Raw genomic sequence first — 18,751 nt, forward strand, 5'->3', positions numbered from 1 at the left:
ACTTCAAAAGTACTTCATTGGTTGTAAGGGTCGAGATGTCTGGTTGTCATGAACGGCTCTATATAAATGCCAGTCTTTCTCTTTTTATTCTAATACCTAGTTTCCAGACCTTTTCATGTGCTGACTTCACATTTGGTTTTGATATCCAGCCTCTTTCCTAACCACTGTTGTTTGCTCGATCCAATGACGTGCAACTCCCCTTCATCACCATCAACTCTTAGCAGGCATGACCAGTTCAATCCCATTCCCCATTGACTTAATTACTTCATGCAAACACTAGCTCACAGTCCTGTCTAACCCATAATTGGACTCTCAGAATGGGAAGTCAATTAAATTAATCAAGTTCCAAATCCAATGAGAACTGATCAAATATTACACTGAGCCAAGAAAAAAGCCTTTCTTAGAAGCACACAAGATGGAATGGTTGAACTACAGCTTCTTCCCACTGGATGACACTCTACTGAGCGGCTGAGTTAAATTGCACAATTGAATAGGAATAAAAACAGTAAATGCTGAAAATACTCAACCCATCTGGCAACATCTGTGGAGAGAGCAGATTTAACCTTTCAGGTTTATGATCGTTCAATTTTTGTTTGTATTTCAGATTTCCAGAATCCAAAATATTTTGCTTTTGTAAAAGTTTTACTAGAGATTAAAATCTGCTAAGGCTGGAAATCTCACTTCTAGTTTTAGACCCAAGGGGTTCTAATGAATAGCTGTACCAAAAACAATAACTTATCTTTTCCCTTCACAGATGCCAACAAACCTGGTGTATTTCCAGAATTTTCTGTTTTCATTAGGTTTTTTTATTATGGGCTAGAGACCACTTGGTGGTGCTATGCCAAAACAAAACTGACTTGTGGATCAAATTCTGCACTACTAACTCGATGGTTTACATGATATATTTTGATATAGAAAGCTGGCAACTGACTTAAGTCTGTGTGTAGATATCTATTAGGAGATAGTCAATCTTCAAATTAGACCTCAAAAATAAGGGTCGGAAAGGGAGGAAGAGGAAGATAGTATCAGCAGGTAAACTCAAAAAACTAGTGCTCTCTTTGCAACAAATTCTGGTACACACCAATCCAAGCCTCGAAGAAATCAACTACAGTGCCTGTTTTGAAGACATTACTGGATTGCACCATAACACAATTGGCAAGGATAGACACCACTGAATGGATTTGGATGCAGAAAGTGCAAATATCAAAACAGATTACTCAAGACTGAGATGAGGCAAATGGAATGGGAGACTCACGTGGAATATAAACATCAGCACTAACAACTTGCACCAAATGGACTGTTTCTGTGCTGTATATTCTATACATGCAAATCAGGCAGGGTTGATGACAGAGTCCACCAGGACAGTATCAGTGCTGCCATTAAAGTTGCTGGAGCAGAGTTTTGGTCATGCCATCCCACAAAACCTTCAGGATAAAGCGCTTCCTAGCCAAGAAGATGAAGCAAAACAGGCCGATTCCACAGTAGATCCACATGAAAACTGGCAACAAGATCAGGTACAACTCCAAGAGGAGACACTGGAGAAGGACTAAGCTGGGCTTGTAAAGGGATTCATCACCATTGGCACACTACCATCAACAGCTATTTCTCGTAATGGACCATGCGGGGCAAAATACAATTTTTTTGTTTTCTATTGTGGAAAATAAATTAGATTTATCAACTTAAAAAAAAGATGCTTTTCTTGCAATTTTAAGATTGACTTTTTTTTGTCCTGTTAGACAATCAAAGCTTTAATTTTATTCCCATCAGTTGGAAAGCACAAGTATAAATAAATGTCATAATCCAGAGCTCATTCTGTATCCTTCAGTCTTTTAAAAAGTTTTGAGTAATGGGATTCACTGATCAAGAATCTGGTTCTTAAGAACACACTGAATCAATGGAAATATGATACATTCAAAGGCCATTAAATCACTGTTTTGGTTGAGCGGATTGCAGACATCAATAATGCAGCAAATTGGGCACAAGCCCAACACACCACAACAGCACAAGCCAAGATGAACTCCAGCAATACCTGCAGTAACTGATAAAATCACAGTCTAGTTACAGAACAGGAGGCTGTTCCGCCCCTTGCGTCTACACCAGCTCTCCGAGTGAGCAATTCACATGGTGCCATTCCCCTACTTTCTTCCCATAACCCTGTACATTCTTCCTTTTCAGGTAACTATCTACTTCCCTGCTGAATGTCTCGATTGAACCTGCCTCCATCGCACTGACAGTGCATGCCAGATCTTAACCACTCGCTGCGTGACAAGGTTTTTCCTCATGTCGCCATTGCTTCTTTTACCAATTACCTTAAATCTGTGCTCTCTTGTTCTTGATCCATTCATGAGTGGGAACAATTTCTCCCTATCTACTCTGTCCAGACCCCTCATGATTTTGAATGCCTCTATCAGATTTCCTCTCAGCCTTCTCTTCAAGGTATATAGTCCCAACTTCTTCAATGTATCTTCAGAAATGAAATCCCTCATCCCTGGAACCATTCTCGTGAATCTTCTCTGCACTCTCTCCAATGCCTTCACATCTTTCCTTAAATGCACTGCCCAGAACTAGTGCCTTATACAAGTTTAACATAACCTCCTTGCTCTTGTACTCTGTGCCCCTATTAATAAAGGCTAGGGTACTGTATGCTTTATTAACTGCTCTCTCAACCTGTCCTGCCATCGTCGATGACTTATGCACATATACACCCAGGTCCCTCTGTTCCTGCACCAATTTTAGAGTTGTGCCCTTTATTTTGTATTGTCTCTCTATGTTCTTCCTACCAAAATGAATCACTTCACATTGGACTTCATTTGCCACTTGTCTGCCCATTCCACCAATGTGTTTATCCTTTTGAAGTTCTAAACTATCCTTCTCACAGTTCACAATGCTTCCAAGTTTGGTATCATCCACAAATTTTGCAAATGTGCCCTGTACACTAAGATCTAAGTCATTAATAAACATCATGAACAGCAAGGGTCCCCTGTGAAACTCCACTACATACCTTTCTTCAGCCTGAAAAACATCCATTAACCACTACTCTCTGCTTCCTGTCACTCAGCCAATGTCGTATCCATGTTGCTACTGACCCTTTTATTCCATGAGCTATAACTTTGCTCACAAGTCTGTTGTGTGGCACTATATCAAATGCCTTTTGAAAGACAATGGACACTACGTCAACAGCATTGCCCTCATCAACCCTCTCAGTTACCCCTTCAAAAAAAACACCAGCAAGTTAGCTAAACACCATTTTCCCTTAACAAATCCATATGTTGGCTTTCCTTAACTAACCTGCATTTGTCCATGTGACTTTTATTTTTGTTAACTATGTTAATTTTGTCCTGAATTGTTTCTAGAAGTTTTCCTACCACTGAAGTTAAACTGACTGGCCTGTAGTTGCTGGGCTTATCTTTACATCCTTTTTTGAACAAGGGTTTAAACCTTTGCAATTCTCCAGTCCTCTGGCACCACCACTGAGTCTAAGGAAGGCTGGAAAATTATGGCCAGTGCCTCGCAATTTCCACTCTCACTTCCCTCAGTATCCTTGGATGCATCTTATCCCATCCTGGCACTGTATCAACTTTAAGTATAGACAGCCTATCTAATACCTTCTCCTTAGTAATTTTAAATCCTTATAGTGCATTAATTACCTCCTCTTTCACCGTGGCCTGGGTAGTATCATCTTTCTTGGTAAAGACAGATGCAAAGTATTCCTTTAATACCTCAGCTACTCCCCCTGCCTCCATGCATAAATACACCTTTTGGTCCCTAATCAGCCCTACTCCACCTTTTACCACCCTTTTACTATTTATGTGCCGAAAGACAACTTTGGGATTCCCTTTTACGTAAGTTGCCAGTCTCCTTACATATTTGCTCTTTACTTCTCTTAATTGCTTTTTCACTTCCCCTCCGAACCGTCGATATTCAGCCTGGTTCTCCATTGTATTATTTACCTGACATCTGTCATAAGCACACTTTTTCTTCATCTTCACCTCTATCTCTTTTGTTATCCATGGAGCTCTGGATTTGTTTACTCTACCTTTCCCCTTTGAGGGAATACACCTTGAATGTGCCTGAACTATCTCTTCTTTAAAAGGTAGCTCATTGTTCAGCTAACGTTTTTCCTGACAAATTCCAATTTATTCAGCCCATATTCATTCTTATCACAGTGAAGTTGGCTTTGCCCCAGTTAATTAGATTGTTTTGTCCTTTCCCATAGCCAGCCTATGACACAATAATCACTGTCCCCTAAATGTTCTCCTACTGATTTTTGATCCGCTTGGCCCACCTCATTCCCAAGGCCCAGGTTCAGCAGTGCCTCCTTTCTCACTGGACTGGAAACACTGTAGAAAATTTTCCTGAACACACTCGAGGAACTCCTGCTCCTCTCTACCCTTTACACTACTAATATCCCAGTCTATATTCGAATAATTAAAGTCCCTATGACTACTCTCTAGTTCTTGCACCTCTCTAATTTCATTGCAAATTTGGTCCTCAACATCCTTTCCACTAGTTGGTGACCTATAGACTACACCGAGCAATGTAACTGCATCTTTTTTGTTCCTTAGCTCTAGCCAAATAGATTCTGTCCATGACCTCTCTGCGATACCCTCTCAAGTACTGCAATGCTCTCCTTAATCAATACTGCCACTCCTTTCCCTTTTCTACCTTTCCTGAACACCTTATATCCAGGAATATGCAACATCCAGTCCTCCCTTCTTTGAGCCAGGTCTCTGCTACAGCTACAACTACAACATCATATTCCCACATCAATTTGCGCCTGTAACTTACCAATCTTATTAACTACATGCCGTGCATTCACATTAACCCTGATTTACACTATTACTTCCTCCCCTACTCTGACGCCACCTAATAACTTACTATCTCCTACTTTTTAAAAAAAAAAGTGGAATTTGAATTCAATTCATAAATCTGGAATTTAAAGCTAGTCTAATGATGGCCATGAAACCATTGTCGATTGTTGTAAAAACCCATCTGGTTCACTAATGTCCTTTAGGGAAGGAAATCTGCTGTTCCTATTTGGTCTGGCCTACATGTGACTCCAGATCCACAGCAATGTGGTTGACTCTTACATGCCCTCGAAATGGCCTACTAAGCCACTCAGTTCAAGGGCAATTAGGGATGGGCAATAAATGCTGGCCTGGCCTGCGACACCCACATCCCATGAATGAATAAATAAAAAATTATTTTATTTGTTCATGGGATGTGGGCGCCACTGGCTAGGGCACGTGGGGCATGTGGGGTAGGTACATCAACCTGTTAGGAAAGGAGTTCCAGGATTTTGATCCAGCGACAGTGAAGGTACAGCGGTATAGTTCCAAGTCAGGATGGTGAGTGGCTTGGAGGGGAACATGCAGATGGTAGTGTTCCCATGCATCTGCTGCCCTTGTCCTTCTAGGTGGTAGAGGTTGTGGGTTTGGAAGGTGCTGTCTAAGGAGCCTTGGTGTATTGTAGTGCATCTTGTAGATGCTACACAGCTGCCATTGTGTAACAGTGGTGGAAAAAGTGTGAATGCTGAAGGCAGTGGATGGGGTGCCACTCAAGTGGGCTGCTTTGTCCTTCATGGTGCCGAGCTTCTTCAGTGTTGTTGAAGCTGCACCCATCCAGGCAAGCGGAGAGTATTCCATCACACTCCTGACTTGTGCCTTGTGGACAGGCTTTGGGGTGTCACTCGTCGCAGGATTACTAGCCTCTGACTTGCTCTTGTAGCCACGGTATTTAAGTGGCTACCTCAATTCAGTTTCTGGTCAATGGTAACCCCCAAGATGTTGCCAGTGGGGGATTCAGCAATCGCCATTGAATGTCAAGGGGAGATGGTTAGATTCTCTTTCTTGTTTGAGATAGTCATTGCCTGGCACATGTGAGATGCGAATGTTATTGCCACTTATCAGCCCAAGCCTGCTCTTGCTGCATTTCTATACAGTCTGCTTCAGTATCTGAGGGGTCACGAATGGTGCTGAACATTGCGCAATCAGCAGCGAACATCCCCACTTCTGACCTTAGGATTGAAGAAAGGTCATTGATGAAGCAGCTAAAAATGGATGGGCTGAGGACACTACCTCGAGGAACTCCTGCAGCGATGCCCTGCAGCTGAGATGATTGACCTCCAACAACCACAACAATCTTCCTTTGCTAGGTATGACTCCAACCAGCGGAGAGCTTTCCCCGAATCCCATTGACTCCAGTTTTGCTACGGCTGCTTGTTGCCATACTCCGTCAAATGCTGCCTCGATGTTAAGGGCAGTCACTTTCACCTCACCTCCAGAGTTCAGCTCTTTTGTCCATATTTGAACCAAGGCTGTAATGAGGTCAGGAGCTGAGTGGCGCTGGCGGAACCCAAACTGAGCAGGTTATTGCTAAGCGAGTGCCACTTGATAAAGGCCTGCTCAGGTCACGGAAAAAAAATCCGACCTGAACCCGACAGAACCACATTGGACCCGATCCGGCCCCGAGCCCCTCCAATTTTCCCCGCGCTCGACCAGACCAGAGATGCTCACTCGCTCACTGCAGCCTCAGAGTTTCCCTCCTTGACGTCCTGGACTCCTAGCTCAGGTAGGTTTTTTTTTTACTTATAACACTTGCCAGCAGAGTAAAATGAAATTCCTGTGTCTCTCCAACCTGGACCTGGCCCGACCCGAGCCTGACCTAGACATGTAGTCAGGTCCAGTCAGGTTTGGTAGCAGGCCTTTACTGCTTGATAGCAGTCGATGACACCTTCCATCACCTTACTGATGATCGGGAGTAGACTGATGGGGCAGTAATTGGCTGGGTTGGATTTGTCCTGCTTTTTGTGCACAGGAACTTACTTGGACAATTTTCCAAGTTGCTGTTGTATTCCAAATTGCAAAAAGTGTTGTAGCTGTACTGGAACAGCTTGGCTAGGGGCGGGGCAAGTTCTGGAGCACAGGTCTTCAGTACTATTGCTGGAATGTTTTTAGGGCCCATAGCCTTTGCAGTATCCTGTGCCTTCAGTAGTTTCTTGATATCATGTGGAGTGAATCAAATTGGCAAAAGACTGGCATCTGTGATGCTGGAATATCAGGAGGAGACCGAGATGGATCATCCATTCAGCACGTCTGGCTGAAGATTGTTGCAAATGCTTCAGCCTTGTCTTTTGCGCTGATGTGCTGAGCTCTCCCATCACTGCGGATGGGGATGGATATTTGTGGAGCGACCTCCTCCAGTTAGTTGTTTAATTGTCCACCACCATTCATGACTGGATGCGGCAGGACTGCAGAGCTTAGATCTGATCCGTTGGTTGTGGGATCGCTTAGCTCTGCCTACCACATGCTGCTTATGCTATCTGGCATGCAGGTAGTCCTGGGTTGTGGCTTCACCAGGTTGACACCTCATTTTGAGGTATGCTTGGTGCTGCTCCTGCCATACCCTCCTGCACTCATTGAACCAGGGTTGATCCTTCGGCTTGATGGTAATGGTAGAGCGGGGGATATGCTAGGCCATGAGGTTACAGATTGTGGTCGAGTACAATTCTGCTGCTGCTGCTGATGGTCTACACACCTCATGGATGCCCAGTTTTGCATTTCTAGATCGGTTTGAAATCTATCCCATTTGGCATGGTGGTGGTGACATACAACACAATGGAGGGTACCCTCAGTGTGAAGACGGGACTTCGCCTCCACAAGGTGGTCACTCCTACCAATACTGTCATGGACAGATGCATCTGCGATAGGCAGATTGGTGATAAAGTCAAGTATGTTTTTCCCTCTTGTTGGTTCCCTCACCACCTGTCCCAGTCTAGCAGCTATGTCCTTTAGGACTCAGCCAGCTTGGTCAGTAATGGTGCTACCAAGCCACTCTTGGCAATGGGACATTAAATCCCCCACCTGGAATACATTCTGCACCCTTGCCATCCTCAGTGCTTCCTCCAAGTAGTGTTCAATGTGAAGTACTGATTCATCAGCTGAGGTGGGGAGGAGGGGGGTTCAGTAGGTAGTAATCAGCAGGAGGTTTCCTTGCCCACATTTGACCTGATGTCATGAGACTTCATGGGGTCTGGAGTCGATGTTGAGGACTCCCAGGGCAACAGCCCCCGACTGCATACCACTGTCATCACCTCTGCTGGGTCTGTCCTGCTGATGGAATCATACCTTACAGACATTGTCCCATGAGTATGACTCTGTCAGGCTACTGCTTGAATAGTCTGTGGGACAGCTCTCCCAACTTTGGTATAAGCCCCCAGATGTTAGGACTTTTCAGGGTCGACAGGGCTGGGCTTTGCCAGTGCCTAGGTCAAATATGGGTGGTCTGTCCAGTTTTATCCCTCATTGACTTTGTAGAGGCTTGATACAACGGAGTGGTTTGCTAGGCCATTTCAGAGGGCCACTTTGAACCACATTACTGTGGGTCTGGAGTCACACGTTGGCCAGACCAGGTAAGGACAGCAGATTTCCTTCCCTAAAGGACATTAGTGAACCAGATGGGTTTTTACTATAATTGGCAATGATTTCATGGCCATCATTAGACAACTTTTACTTCCAGATTTAGTAACTGAATTCAAATTCCACCTTCTGCCATGGTGGGATTCGAACCCATATCTCCAGAGCAATACCCTGGGTCTCTGGGTTACTAGTCCACCAACAATACCACTATGCCACCACCTTCCCCAGTATTCTGTGCACCTTGGTAGTACTGTCCAACACTCTCACCTTATGCACCTTATTCCTCATTTCTACTTCTATATGCTGGTGCCCAAAGCTGACCAAAATTAATAACCGGCTGCCCCAACATCATCGGAATGACAAGTAATGCAGTAGTGACAGCTGCCAGATGGTCAACACACACTCCACTCTATCTGGTGGACATTGATGGATGAGGCTGGTGTTGCCGCTTGGAGTGGGATTAATAGAGCTACCACAAGCAAACAACTGTGCCAATACGAGAGTGTTTCCATCAAAGCTGCCACATGCATTTAGAATACCGACAACAATATCCAAATAGTTTCTTGCACATGCATGTACACAGGTACAGAATTATCCAACAGCATTTTCTGTTAAATGTTATAAATATCTAAATATATGCATGTGTATACAATATTACACATACACACACAAGGATATAAAGAAATGACAAAATAGAAAATATGCTTTTTGCTAATCCCATTTTTTGAATGCAGAAAGTCAGACTTTAATTCCTTCTCATATTTCCACATAACGTAGAGAGTTATCCAGATTGTAGTGCAAAGGTGAGAAGATGCCATATGCTTCATGTCTAACCATTGAGCGAAACATGCAGCTGCATTTCAAAGACTGAGCAATGCTAATGGATTTCACTTCCATCAGGTTGCATTGATGAGAACATATATGAGTTGGTCCATTGTCCATCAGCTTGTGTTTTAGTGTTTCTATTATCCAAGACGACTACTAATGGGTAATGTACTCATCAACAGGACATACTACATCATTAATCTCATCTCCCTCCTAGAATCAGGCTGGTTAGACATGAAGCATTTCACATCCCACCTCCAAAAATTACAAGGCTACTTGGAATGTCAATTCAAACAAACATACATACATCTGGCTACAATGACTACTTCTGACACTGCATTTTCAACCATTTATTTTGTGTACTGAATTAGATGAATAATAACCAAAAGATTTTTTTTTAATACATATTTCACATCTCTTGTGGCATTGCACACAGCAAGTAGGGATAGTTTTTTTTTTAATAACAGGGGTGTTATCAATAAAATGCAATGAAGATGTGCTCCAGGAACTGTGTGTAACACATATGGTGCCTCTATAGGCAAGACCTAATATATTCCTAGCACATCACCCATAGCATGGTTCACGATGAGTAAGATGATAAAATTACATCTGAAGATAGAGAAGTAAATGTAACCCTTATAGGAGATGTAAAAAATAGACAGAGAATGCATGAGAGACATAGAAAATGATCTTCCATGCTCAGACTGTCAGAGAATATGCTCTCTATTTCATGTGCATCATGTTGGCACTATTTCTTTGTTTCACCTTTTCTCAATGGGTGCCCTTTGGCTCACGAATCACAGACAGTGGGAGGGATTGAGACAACAGGTTTCATTTTCTGGTGGCAAAAATCAGGTGTTGATTAAGAAGGGATTTGGCCAGGAGAGAGAGGCAGCAGAGAGAAAATGGAAGGGTGCTGAGAAGGAATTGGTGTTTAGGGTAGGAACCTACAATTCATCTCCCTGGAGAAGTCACTGCCACTTCAGTTTATGTAAGGAACGAGGTATTCCCCAGAGTTATGGCCAATCTTTATCCAGTTCAACAGCCCATCCCAGGATTTATCTGGGATCAACTGAAGTGCAACAGTGTTAAAGGAATCTCATCCCTGCACTTCAATACCATTCCCTGGTTAAGGACAGTAACAGGCTTGTGAATTATGGGTTGGGAAAACAGGAGCAGTGTCATGAGAGTGGAGCAGACACAGCTAGCAATAGGGTGGGAGAGAGTGGGGCCTGAGGCTCAAAGAGGAAGATTTAATTTTTCTTAACCTTTCAAATTTGAGAGAAGCACAAGATTCTGGGAACAGAACCAGGTCCAAGGTGGTTCTGAAGTGAGACAAAGGTTTACCAGTGCCAACTAGTGACAGGATGCCTATTTACACCATGACAGGTAGTCATTAAAAGGTCAAGTGTTGGCAGTTATGAGAATTTCCAATATAAACAGGAATTGATGTACAAAGATACACACATTTGTGTACACATAAAAATATATATCCATGTGGGGGTAATGAAATATACTGCTAATTAGACAATGAATTGTGTATGCATTTCAAAAAGGTAGTAATAATCCTAAAAACATTCAGAAGTGAGGGTTCCTCATCACAGAATAGCAATGCATATGGTTACTTGCAAACAAACTGAAGGGATTCAGCTCTTTCTACCTTTCGTTGTTACATAATATGACTTAACGGTGTGCAACTCCACTCAGCATTCTACAAGGAGAAAGCACAACTAAAAGGCAAATATTCTGTAATACTATTGCAGTGCTGAAAGGGTTAAGCACTGAACTGATCAAGTAAACTGGTGCAATGCTGTTCGCCTACAGTTGAGTCAACCAATTTGCTTCAGAATATACATATTCCCAACAGTACCACCTGAAAAAAAGCAATCGCTGTAAAGCTGCTTTTTAACTACAACGCAATCCTTAACCTTCTGAATAAACAACAAACTGCACCTTATTTTAGGGACAGTTCAAGAATCAAAACTTTTGAGAGGGGATAACTTAGTCAGGAAATATGATGTGAATTAATGGTTTGGGATTTTATGTCCAAATACTCCTCTGGATAGTATTTTGGTCCACAAGAGACTTTCCCATTGAAAACACAAAACAAATTTATTGGAATCTTTAAAGAACCATTAGTTTAGTTTAGAGATACAGCACTGAAACAGGCCCTTCGGCCCACCTAGTCTGTGCCGACCATCAACCACCCATTTATACTAATCCTACACTAATTTCATATTCCTACCACATCCCCACCTGTCCCTATATATCCCTACCACCTACCTATACTAGGGGCAATTGCTAATGGCCAATTTACCTATCAACCTGCAAGTCTTTGGCATGTGGGAGGAAACAGGAGCACCCGGAGGATACCCACGCAGACACGGAGAACTTGCAAACTCCACACAGGCAGTACCCGGAATTGAACCCGGGTCCCTGGAGCTGTGAGGCTGCAGTGCTAACCACTGCACCACTGTGCCGCCCTAAGACCTGAACAAATAAAAACCCCTCTTTAAACATGCTCCATACAGATAAAGCACAATATCATCTTCTTTGTAATCAGTTTCTGTACTGTATTTGTCTGACAGGAACCATTCAAATGACATCAAGAGGATGCAGATTCAAACCTTCCAGAGTCACACAACAGCAGAATAATTAATGAGTCCTATGGACATGGGGAGCCCAGAGACAGCCACGCAAACTAAACACAGTAACAACTGAGTGTCAGGAAGAACATGCACTTTGGCAGCTGGGATTAACCGGTGAGAAGGCTGCAGATAGTAATTAGGACTGACTGTGCAGCAGTCTCTCAGAACTAAATACAGCAGGAATAGCGTGAAGGGATTCATAAATATTACTGTAGCTATATGTGGAGAGATCACTGAAAATTGAAAAAGAAATGTTTTAGCACAGGAGGTGGCCATTTAGTCTTTTCTTCATTGAATTTAGGCCCCTCTCAGAGGCCAAATTGACAGTGTCATTATACTGATTTCTTCCTATAGCCTGTAGTATTCTTGGAATTATCCTGTACCTTTTTGAATGTTGTAGCCAATTTGGCATGATTAACCATTTGTGACAAACTATTCTATATTGAAATAGTCATTTGGTAGTATGGATCTTGAGTATTGCTGAAAAGAGACACATTTTGTTGAAGCATTTCATGTTGCACTCATCAGGACAATTTGCAAGAATATCAATGCAAGGGAAAGCAACAAATTTATACTGTATGAGAAGAGTGCTGATTGGTAGAGGCGTTGCCATGAAGAATGCACCAGTTTATGGTGACCAACAGTTAACTGCCAAGCTTTATTTGAAACTTAAATCAGGCAGCTTGACTGTGATTGGTCAAGGCATTGCTGAGGAATGAATCAGCGAATGGCAGACACAAGTGTGCACATGTTCTGTCTGCAAAGAACAGGGCCGTGTATTAATATGTGTAGCTTCCAGTACATGTAAATGCGCCACATTTCAAGCATTGGTTGTCAGCGTAATTCTTAGCACACTGAGGACTGTTTAGCAAATGTTGTCCAATTGCAGAATCACATCTATTGCTGGACACTGTTTTGAGTTTTGCAAGCACGGGTTGGTCGGGTACAGCCTGCGAAAACCTCAACCCATGAAAAACTGATCTTATTTATGGAATGTCAAATTTCTACATGATAAATCCATAGGTTTTTAAAATACAAAAATTAACGTTAATATTTCAGCTTCTACCTTATTCCTATGTGTATGTCCCAATCTTTATTTTGTAATCTGCAAAATTTATAAAAAGTGAAGGATAACCAGTGCATTTAACTTCCTACTCTGCTGTCTAAGAATTCTTCAATGCCACTACCTGCTTAATGACATCACTGTTGCTGTACACCTGGGAAATCTCCTAGACATGGCACCAGAATCAAATTTCACTTCACCGCTGACCACGAAATCTGAACCAATATTGTAAATCATGACTAGCAGCCTCAGCATTGATGCTTGTCACAGACCACTTTCTAACTTCCTCTAGTCTGTAATAAGTACTCATTACCCCTACTCTCTGCTTTCTAATTTTTAGCCAATTTGCTATCCATTCAGCCATGACACGCTGTGGGTCATCAGAAGCAGAATTGTATGCCACCACAACCTGTAACCTCATGGTCCAGTATATCCCTCACTGTACCATTACCATTCAGCCAGGCAACCAATCCTGGTTCAGAGAAGATTGTAGAAGAGTACGCTACGAGCAGCACCTGTCATACCATAAATGAGGTGACAACCCGGTGAAGCTAAAACACAGGCCTACAAACATGCTAAACTGTGGAAGCAGCATGCTACAGCGAGCAAAATGATTCCAAAACCAACAGATCAGATCAAAAGTCTGTAGTCAGGCATCAGATACGACAAGGCACACCCACCCTAGTAGACTCTACAAAGTCCTCCTCACTAACATCTGGGGACTTGTGCCAAAATTGGGAGAGTTGTCAGACAGACTAGTCAAAAGTAACATCCTGCCATGGTCATACTCTCAGTATCATATCTTACAGCCAATGTCCCAGACTACTCCATCATCATCCCTGGATATGTTCTGCTTCACTGGCAAGACAGACCAACCAGAGGTGGCAGCTCTGTGGTACACATTCAGGAGGGAGTGGCATTGGGAGTTTTCAACATTGACTTTTTTAAAAATTTGTTTTTGGGATGTAAGCGTCGCCAGCATTTATTGCCTATCCCTAATTGCCCTTGAGAAGACGGTGGTGAGCCGCCTTCTTGAACTGCAGCAGTCTATCTGGTGTAGGTGCACCCACAGTGGCTATGGGCCTTGACAACATCAATGATGGAGTGAAGACTTGTGCTCCAGAACAAGCCACGCCGCTAACCAAGCTGTTCTAGTACAACTACGACACTGGTACCTACTGACAAAATGGAAGATTACCTAAGGTTCTGTCCACAAAAAGCAGGACAAATCCAATCAGGCCAATTAAAACCCCATCAGCCTGCACTCAATCAACAAAGTGATGGAAGGTGTCATCAACAGTACTATCAAGTGGCACTTATTCACAAATAACCCACTCACTGATGCTCAATTTGCAACGGCAGCCTGCACAACTGAGCCTGAGATCAGCCTCCTAACAAGTCTTAATGGCATTCACTTCAATTTCCCATGCTCAGTCCCCGAGCTAGTCACTAATGTGACATGCTGCAGCTATTTAGCAAAATGAAAGGTGACAGCAATTGAAGTATAGTCTCACAAGCTGCTAAGAAAGCCAAGTTGCGAATTTTATATTTAAGCTTCTGAAAGTCCCAAAAGGTCTAGGATGGAATAAGAAGTTCCTATTACATGCTTCACCTTTAGTGATTCAACTGCCGAAGTGCATATAGTGTTTCTATCCAAAAGCACATGCAGCCTACGGAGAAACTCCCAGGACTGCACCATGCAACTAGAATCTGGAGTGCTTTTTCTGCTGAGCACCTATCTCCAATTTCTGTACAATGTAAAAACAGCCCAATGCACTTCCTTCTTTCTTTTTAAAGGATGCTGTGAGGAGGCTTGGTAAACAATTTCAAGACACCAGCATGTCATTTAAAGCTACTGTGTGCCTTTGTGAATTGCATCCAAATAACAGAATCCACTGCAATCATAATAAATAATGGCTGACACACGTTAAGAACTTCGTGATTTTACGATCAAATTCAGCAGCCTGCAGTACCCCTGCTACAGACTGGCATAGCAACATGAAGGGACTTAGGGTTGCATTTTTCTGATATTAGGTACCACTACAATAATAAAAAAGGGTCACTTAAAGCAAACCACTGATCATCTACTTTTCCCCATAACAGGAGAAAACACCAACTATTGATGCAATCTCAGTTATTCATAAAATACCTGAAAGTCGTCACCAAATTTCCCTCCTCCGTTGATAATGGACAGTAGAGGCATGCATTAGATAACTTTCAAGGAGTTACAGCAAGTGATTCCTGGAAGATCTTAATCTTCAATTTTACCTAGACATATACTTGGAATAACACGCTAGACATCTAAAGTAAGCTCCAAAGCAATACATATATGGTCAAACCTCAAGGGCTGCTAGAACTGAAAAACTTGTACAATCTCATCAACAGTAATAAGAGCAGACTCTAACTTACATACATACTGACTACACCCACTGACTTATCAGGAGAACAGTGATGTACTCCATGTACCAGACCATTCCCCCAGCCCTCGACCCACCCAGAGAGATCAGCATTTTTTTTTAAAAATTCATTCATGGGATGTGGGTGTCACTGACTAGGTCAGCATTTATTGCCCATCCCTAAATGCCCTTGAGGAGGTGGTGGTGAGCTGCCTTCTTGAACCGCTGCAGTCAATTTGAGGTAGGTATACCCACAGTGCTGTTAGGAAGGGAGTTCCAGGATTTTGACCCAGCGACAGTGAAGGAACGGCAATCTAGTTCCGAGTCAGGATGGTGTGGGACTTGGAGGGGAACTTGCAGGTGGTGGTGCTCCCATGTATTTGCTGCCCTTGTCCCTCTAGTTGGTAGAGGTCACAGGTTTGGAAGGTGCTGTCTAAGGAGCCGTCTAAGGAGCCTTGGTGCGTTGCTGCACCAAGCAGCATGTTGTACCTACCTTGGATACCAGGAATTTCACACAGTCTAAATGGCCCTCGTGGACTGCTGACAGAAGTGCTGTGTAACCATGTTTATCTGGAACCTGTGGATCAAAGAGACAGGAGGGATAAATTATTGTTTAAAAATTGGTATCTGGTTAATGCTTTTAAAGCTATCAACACAAGTAAAGCTTCCCAAGACTGCATAAATCCAAGGAAATCTCTTTCATATAGCTTTTGAAATGGGTTGTTCTTAATGGGTGTCCACCAGGGATCTGTACTCAGTTCATCTAATATATACAGTGAAAAGCTAAAAGTTGTACATTAAAGTTTAGGAGTGAAATCAGGAAGCACGGTTTCACACAAAGGGCACTGCAAATATGAAACTTAGTGCCCCAAATAGCTGTGCATGGTTGTCAATTGAAATTTTCAAGACTGAGACTAGTAGATTCTTGTTAGCAAAGATATCAAAGGATGTGGAGAAAAAGTGGGTAAATGGAGTTGAGGTACAAATCACCTATAATCTAATTAAATAATTGCAGAACAGACTAGAGGGGTGAAAAAAACAAAAAATGCTGGAAACAACGGGTTTGGCAGTATCTGAGGGGGAAGAGGAGCGAAGAAAGGGGGGGGGGGGGAAGAGGAGCGAAGAAAGGGGGGGGGGGGGGGAAGAGGAGCGAAGAAAGGGGGGGGGGGGGAAGAGGAGAGAAGAAAGGGGGGGGGGGGAAAGAAAGAGAGAGAGGGAGTGTGTGTTAATATTTCAGGTTGATGACCTTTCATCAGAATTTGGTCACTGATCTTGACTCTCTCTCTCTCTCTACAGATGCTGCCAGACATGAGTATTTCCAGCATCCTCAGTATTTTGCTCATGTCGAGGAATGAACTGACCCTCCTGTTCTGTTTCTGTTAGTATTAAGGTAACGCAGGACTCAGTCACACAAGATCAATATATTCTAACCCATGATTTGAGATTAAAATTAGGTCAATAAAATTAGATATGGGAGCACAAAAAGACAAGTAGTTCAGGACTAGATTGATATTTTTAGATGTATAGATGAGCAGTATTGTAAAACAAGAAAAATGGGAGAATAGGGGAAGCGAAAATGGAAGATTTCCTTTATATTCACTCCCCATCCAGTCATACATTTGACTACTGGAGAAGCACAAAACTTACCTTCAAAAGAGAGCTTAGGCTTGGCATTAGACTTAAGAATGCAAGAAATAGCAGTAGGCCACATAGCCCCTTGAGCTTCCTCCATCATTCAATAATCATGGCTGAACTTCTTCATCCTCCATTTTCCCACCCCATATCCCTCAATATCCAAAAATCTATTGATCTCAGTCTTGAATATACTTAATAACAGAGCATCCATAATATTCCAAGTACAGAATTCCAAAGATTCATAACCCTCACTGAAGAGATTTCTCTTTTCATCAGTCCAAAATTACCCAACCCCTTACCCTCAGATTATGACCCTAAGTCTAAACTCTACAGCCAGAGGAGGCTGCCTCTAAGCATCGACCCTGTCAAGCCCTCGAAGAATTTTATACGTTTCAATGAGATCACCTCTCATTCTTCAGAACTCCAGACAGTATCAGCCTATTTGACTCAATCTCTCCTCGTAGGGTATCCTCTCATCCCAGGAATCAATCCAGTGAATCTTTGTTGCACCCCATTATAAAGCAAGCACATCCTTCCTTAGGTAAAGAGACCAAAATTGTACACAAATTATGCACAAAAACCCCCACCAGGATGGTCTGAGAGCTTTCCACTTCTTCCTTGAATGGAGGCCCAACCAGTCCCCATCTTCCACCACCCTCCTCTGCCTGGTTGTTCTCACATTGAATAACTTCTCCTTCAACTCCACTCACTTCCTCCAAATAAAAAGGTGTTAAAATAAAAATCAGTACCCATTTTTGTGGGATATATGGAATATTCCTTATTCCAGTCCCACTCTGGCCTTCTCCCTCACCTCTTCTTCCAGGGCACTGATGATTGTATCAGAACCACTTCCTGCTCTCACTATGAACTGGAAAATTTCATGGACTTTCTTTTCAATTTCTACCCTTCTCATACCTTCAGATGGTCCATCGCCAACTTTTCCCTTCCCTTCCTCGACTGATCAACTTGCTGTATTTGCAAAGTCAGCAGTCCCATAAAAAATTAGCACAAAAATAACTAGTTTTACAGCATTTGCCATCATGTTTTTAAGTTTGGTATATGCAAACCTCTGCTGAGAAATCTTTACGCCTTGTGGTAGTAGTTTCCTAAAGCAGGTATAATGGAGTAGAAATTCATCTTGGGCATTAGCAAATGGCACTGTAAGCCCATGGACTCCCACATCTACCTTCCTCACACCCAACATCCTGCAAGGACTCGATTCCATTCTCCCAGTTTTTCTGTCACATCTGATGGACATTAGAGTCAGAGATACAGCACTGAAACAGGCCCTTTGGCCCACCGAGTCTGTGCCGAACATCAACAATCCATTTATATTAATTCTACATTAATCCCATATTCCCTACCACATCCCCACCTTCCCTCAATTCTCCTACCACCTACCTACACTAGGGGCAATTTACAATGGCGAATTTACCTATCAACCTGTAAGTCTTTGGCTGTGGGAGGAAACCAGAGAACCCGGCGGAAACCCACACGGTCACAGGGAGAACTTGCAAACTCCACACAGGCAGTACCCAAAACCAAACCTGGGTCGCTGGAGCTGAGAGACTGCGGTGCTAACCACTGCGTCGCGACATTGCAATCTTCCATACTAGCGCTGATATATCTTCCTTTTTCCTCAACTGAAGATTCCATGTCCCCACTACAGTTGACAGGGACTTCAACCGTATCTGATCTATTTCACGCACATCTGCTCTCAGGCCTTCCCCTCCCTCCAAGGACTATTATAGGGTTCCCCTTGTCCTC

At 42.9% G+C, this 18,751-nt stretch overlaps 1 protein-coding gene and 1 pseudogene across 1 annotated transcript in view; one reads left to right on the top strand and one right to left on the bottom strand.

Annotated features, from left to right (window-relative positions):
• The window catches only part of mtpn (myotrophin), a 60,707-nt gene that overhangs the window by 5,536 nt on the left and 36,420 nt on the right, over positions 1 to 18,751 (bottom strand). The window contains exon 3 of the mRNA XM_068050656.1: positions 15,843 to 15,926. Within this exon, the coding sequence (XP_067906757.1) occupies positions 15,843 to 15,926 (84 nt within the window). The remainder of the gene's footprint in view (positions 1 to 15,842; positions 15,927 to 18,751) is intronic.
• LOC137379857 (large ribosomal subunit protein eL39-like) lies at positions 1,377 to 1,573 on the top strand (annotated as a pseudogene).

Source organism: Heterodontus francisci, chromosome 18, assembly GCF_036365525.1.
Source record: "Heterodontus francisci isolate sHetFra1 chromosome 18, sHetFra1.hap1, whole genome shotgun sequence".
In the NCBI taxonomy this organism is placed as follows: domain Eukaryota; kingdom Metazoa; phylum Chordata; class Chondrichthyes; order Heterodontiformes; family Heterodontidae; genus Heterodontus; species Heterodontus francisci.